The 3,628-nt window shown below is 62.9% G+C and overlaps 1 protein-coding gene across 1 annotated transcript; it reads right to left on the bottom strand.

Annotated features, from left to right (window-relative positions):
* Positions 1-972: 972 nt before the first annotated feature.
* Positions 973-3,028, bottom strand: NEUROD2 (neuronal differentiation 2). The gene has a single exon (XM_044250441.1). The coding sequence runs from the start codon at positions 3,026-3,028 to the stop codon at positions 1,877-1,879; it is 1,152 nt and encodes a 383-aa protein (XP_044106376.1). The 3' UTR covers positions 973-1,876.
* Between the last annotated feature and the right edge of the window lie 600 nt (positions 3,029-3,628).

Raw genomic sequence — 3,628 nt, 5'->3', positions numbered from 1 at the left:
GTGAGCGAGGTTATAAGGTGGAAATCCCACCCGGCAATGTCTAGGGCAACTGTACCCGGCCTCTGTACAGTCACTCGACTCTGTGTCTCCATTTCCCCAGAGCCCCAGCTCAGTCCCCCAAATGAAATGAGGCCACCGTGAGAAACAGGGTCCGGCTTTGCATCTCATTTACATAAATATTTATTAATCGTCATTAAACTGAACAGAAACACGCAATGCACTTCGGGTGTCCGACGGGAGTTTCATCTTCTCTACAAGAGGAAGGTAAAATTGCGTGTAAGTGTGTGGGTGTGTCGCCTGTGGGTTTGCATTTTTTGCATCGTGTGTTTGGATGCCTGATCTCCTGCCTCCGGTGGGGAGATGTTCTCCTTTTGCCCCTTTCTCTGGGAAACTTCCAGAAAGAGCCCTCAGCCCTCTCTCTGCCCACCTGCTAGCCAGAGCCAAGAGGACGCCTCAGACAAAACAAAAACAAAAACAAAAACAAACAAACAAAAAAGCAATAAAAAAACCTCTCCAGCCACCGGAAATCGCCGGGCGCCTTGCGCCCACCGAGGCACATTTGGGCAGGGGCGGGGCTGGCCCTAGGTCTTGGTCTCCATCCTCAACCCGGGATGAGGATTGCCTGCGGGGAGCGAGGGTTCGGCGAACTCTCTTCCCTCTGCCCCCCAGACGCCCGCGCGGGGCCTTGCGTGTGCGTGCGGTGTGGTGTGCGTGTGTGTGTCTCTCATGCAAACCCTCCCTCCCCAAACCGACCCCCCCAACAGTTTGCCATTCCATACAAATTTGGAAACAGGTTTTTAAAAAACAGCATGACGCACAATGGGGACGGGGCGGGGGAGGGCAGTGGCACTGGGGCCCCAAATCTCCGAGTCACTGATTGTAAGAACCTGGGGAGGGGAGGGGGCGGCGCCGGCCCCCATTTCACCAAAGTGCACAGATCCGCGCTTGGGCGGCGCGGCCCGCGGGCCGGGAGGGGCATCCCGGAGCCGGGCCGGGCCGCTAGGCTCTGTCAGAACCTCCTTGCATAGATATTTGTGTCTTTTTATTATTGGTAGTAGTATTTTTTGCCTTTTATTGCTTCTAAAAGTTCTTACTGCGTTTTCTCTCCGATCCGGACTCTGCGTTCGGCCTCCGTCGCCTCTCAGCTTTTTTTTTTTTTTTTTTTTTGTATGTTTGTTTGTTTAAAAAAAGGAAAAGGGAAAAACGGATTCTAGTTACAAATTGTCTTGGCCTCTCTCTTTCCTCTCAATCCACACTTCCTCCCGCCAAAATTAAACTCACAAAACGCTGAGACTAGGGGTTGGGGCGAGGGCGTTCCAGGTCCAGACTCGGGCGCCCTGACTTATGCCCTCTTCAAGAAAGAGGGGGCGCCCGGCTCCTTTCTGCCTCGGCAGCTCGGTGTCTGTTATGATAATAATAATAATGATAATAATAACGATGATGATAATAATAATAATAACAACAACGACAACAACAATAGGGGGAAAACAGTATCCCACAGCTCAGCTGCCCCCTTGCCAATGCCTTTGGGCCTGCAGGGGGGAAGGGGAGGAGGAAACCTAGGTGTAGGGATTAGGAAATGTGGGGTGGTCTCTAGGGAGTGCCCAAAGATGGGTCCCTGGAGAACCACCCCTGGGAAAGAGGAGGAAACCCCTTGGGGAGAGAGAAGGCGAGTCCCCTGGGGGAAGCGAGGCCCCTGGGACGGGCCACCCACAGGTAAGAGGACTGCACTGCCCTAGAGAGGGTCAGTACCGGCGGCGGCCCGCTCCCCGCGCCCGGCGCCAGGATAGGTGGGGGTCCCCTTGCGCTGGGAGGGGGGCTGGGGGCAGGGGTGAGGGCAAAGGCAAAAGAAAAAGAAAGGGGCAGGCGCGAGGTCTCAGTTATGGAAAAACGCATTGAGCTCCTCGTACATGGGGCCCCGGTCGTGGTGAAGGTGCATATCGTAAGACAAGAGATTCTCCGAGTGGACGCCCCCGCGCACAGCCGACGAGCCGAAGACCAGCCCGTGGCCCGTGGGCCGCGAGCCGGGCAGCGCCGAGTAGTGCATAGAATAATGGTAGCTCTTCTCGTGGTCGGGCGACGAGTCCTGCTTGAGTGAGAAGTTGCCATTGAGACAGAGCGGGGGGCTTAGCGGGCCCTCGTACTCGGAGCTGTTGTAGTCCGGGCTCGCGCCGCCGCCGCCCGCAGCCGCATACAGCGTCTCGTAGGCGGCGCAGTAGCCGTGGGTCCGCAGGGCGTGCGCCGCTCCGCCGCCCAGGCCGCCCGCCGCCTGGCACTGTGCGCCCGCCAGGCGCGAGCACGGGTACGGGTAGGGGTGCATGGCGAACGGGCCACCCGAGCCGTGGAAGCGGCCCGTGCCGTCGGCGCCCTGCTCCGTGAGGAAGTTGCGCGAGTTGAGCTGCAGGCAGCCGGCCACCAGGTTGGTGGTGGGCTGCGACAGACCCTTGCACAGCGTCTGCACGTAGGACACCAGGTCGGGCCGCTTGCCGGAGCGCAGGATCTCCGAGAGCGCCCAGATGTAGTTCTTGGCCAGGCGCAAGGTCTCGATCTTGGACAGCTTCTGCGTCTTGGAGTAGCAGGGCACCACCTTCCGCAGGTTGTCCAGCGCCGCGTTCAGGTCGTGCATGCGGTTGCGCTCCCGCGCGTTCGCCTTCTGCCGCCGCAGCTTGGAGCGCTCCAGGCGCGCCTTGGTCATCTTGCGCTTCTTGGGCCCGCGCTTCTTGGGCCGCTCGCCCTCTGCCTCGTCCAGCCCTTCCTCCTCCTCCTCTTCCTCCTCCTCCTCGCCCCCCAGCTCGCCTTCCTCCTTGACCTCGGCCAGCGCGGCCTCCGGCACCTCGTCTGCACGGAGAGGGACTGGCTTGGCAGCCCGGGCGGGCCCCGGAGCCCCGGGCCCCGGCGGAGGCGGCGGCGGCGGCGGCGGCGCGTCGCCCTTGTCGCTCCTCGGCTCGTCGTCGTCGCCGTCGCCCCAGCTGGCGAACTTGGGCACGTCCGAGAGGAGACCGGGCTCGCTGAACAGGCGGGTCAGCATGGTGCCTGAGGGCGCCCCGCGGGCGGGAAGGGGAGACAGCACTGAGTGAGGGGCGCGCTGGGGTCACGCCGCCCCCCTCCCCCAACCTGCCTCCACCCCCGAGTCCGGTGTGGGTTCCTGCCCAGGGGGCCCGGGATGCCCACCTCCTCCGCCTGCCCCGCCCAGAGCTGGCCCAGCCCTGCCCCGGCGGCCCGCCCGGGATCTCGGCCCAGGCCCTCTCCCCAGCGCTGGGCCCCGGCTCCGCCCCTTGCCTGAATGAGGGGCCGCTGCCCGCGCTCGGGGCTTCTCCGGGTCAGGGCAGGGACCGAATAGGGGCTTTAGGAAAGCGACATCTTCGCCGGGGGAGGCGGCACGCTCGCTCTGAACGCCGGTTCTCCTCTGGCGGTGGAGGAAGCCTGGGCGGCCGCGGGTGGGGACAGCTGCCCCGCTCGGCGGCTCTGGCTGCCCGGGCCCCCCGGCCCGGCTCCCCCACCCCTCCCGCGGCTCTCACCCCCACGCTCCCTAATCCAATTTGCAACTTGGCCGCGCGCCGCCCTCGGCTCGGCCCCCACCCCCGCAGCCCCAATTCCAGAGGCGGGAGGATCGTCTCTTCTAGCCGTG

Source organism: Neovison vison, chromosome 5 (genome assembly GCF_020171115.1).
Source record: "Neovison vison isolate M4711 chromosome 5, ASM_NN_V1, whole genome shotgun sequence".
Classification (NCBI taxonomy): domain Eukaryota; kingdom Metazoa; phylum Chordata; class Mammalia; order Carnivora; family Mustelidae; genus Neogale; species Neogale vison.
This window is presented reverse-complemented; position numbering and strand designations above follow the sequence as displayed.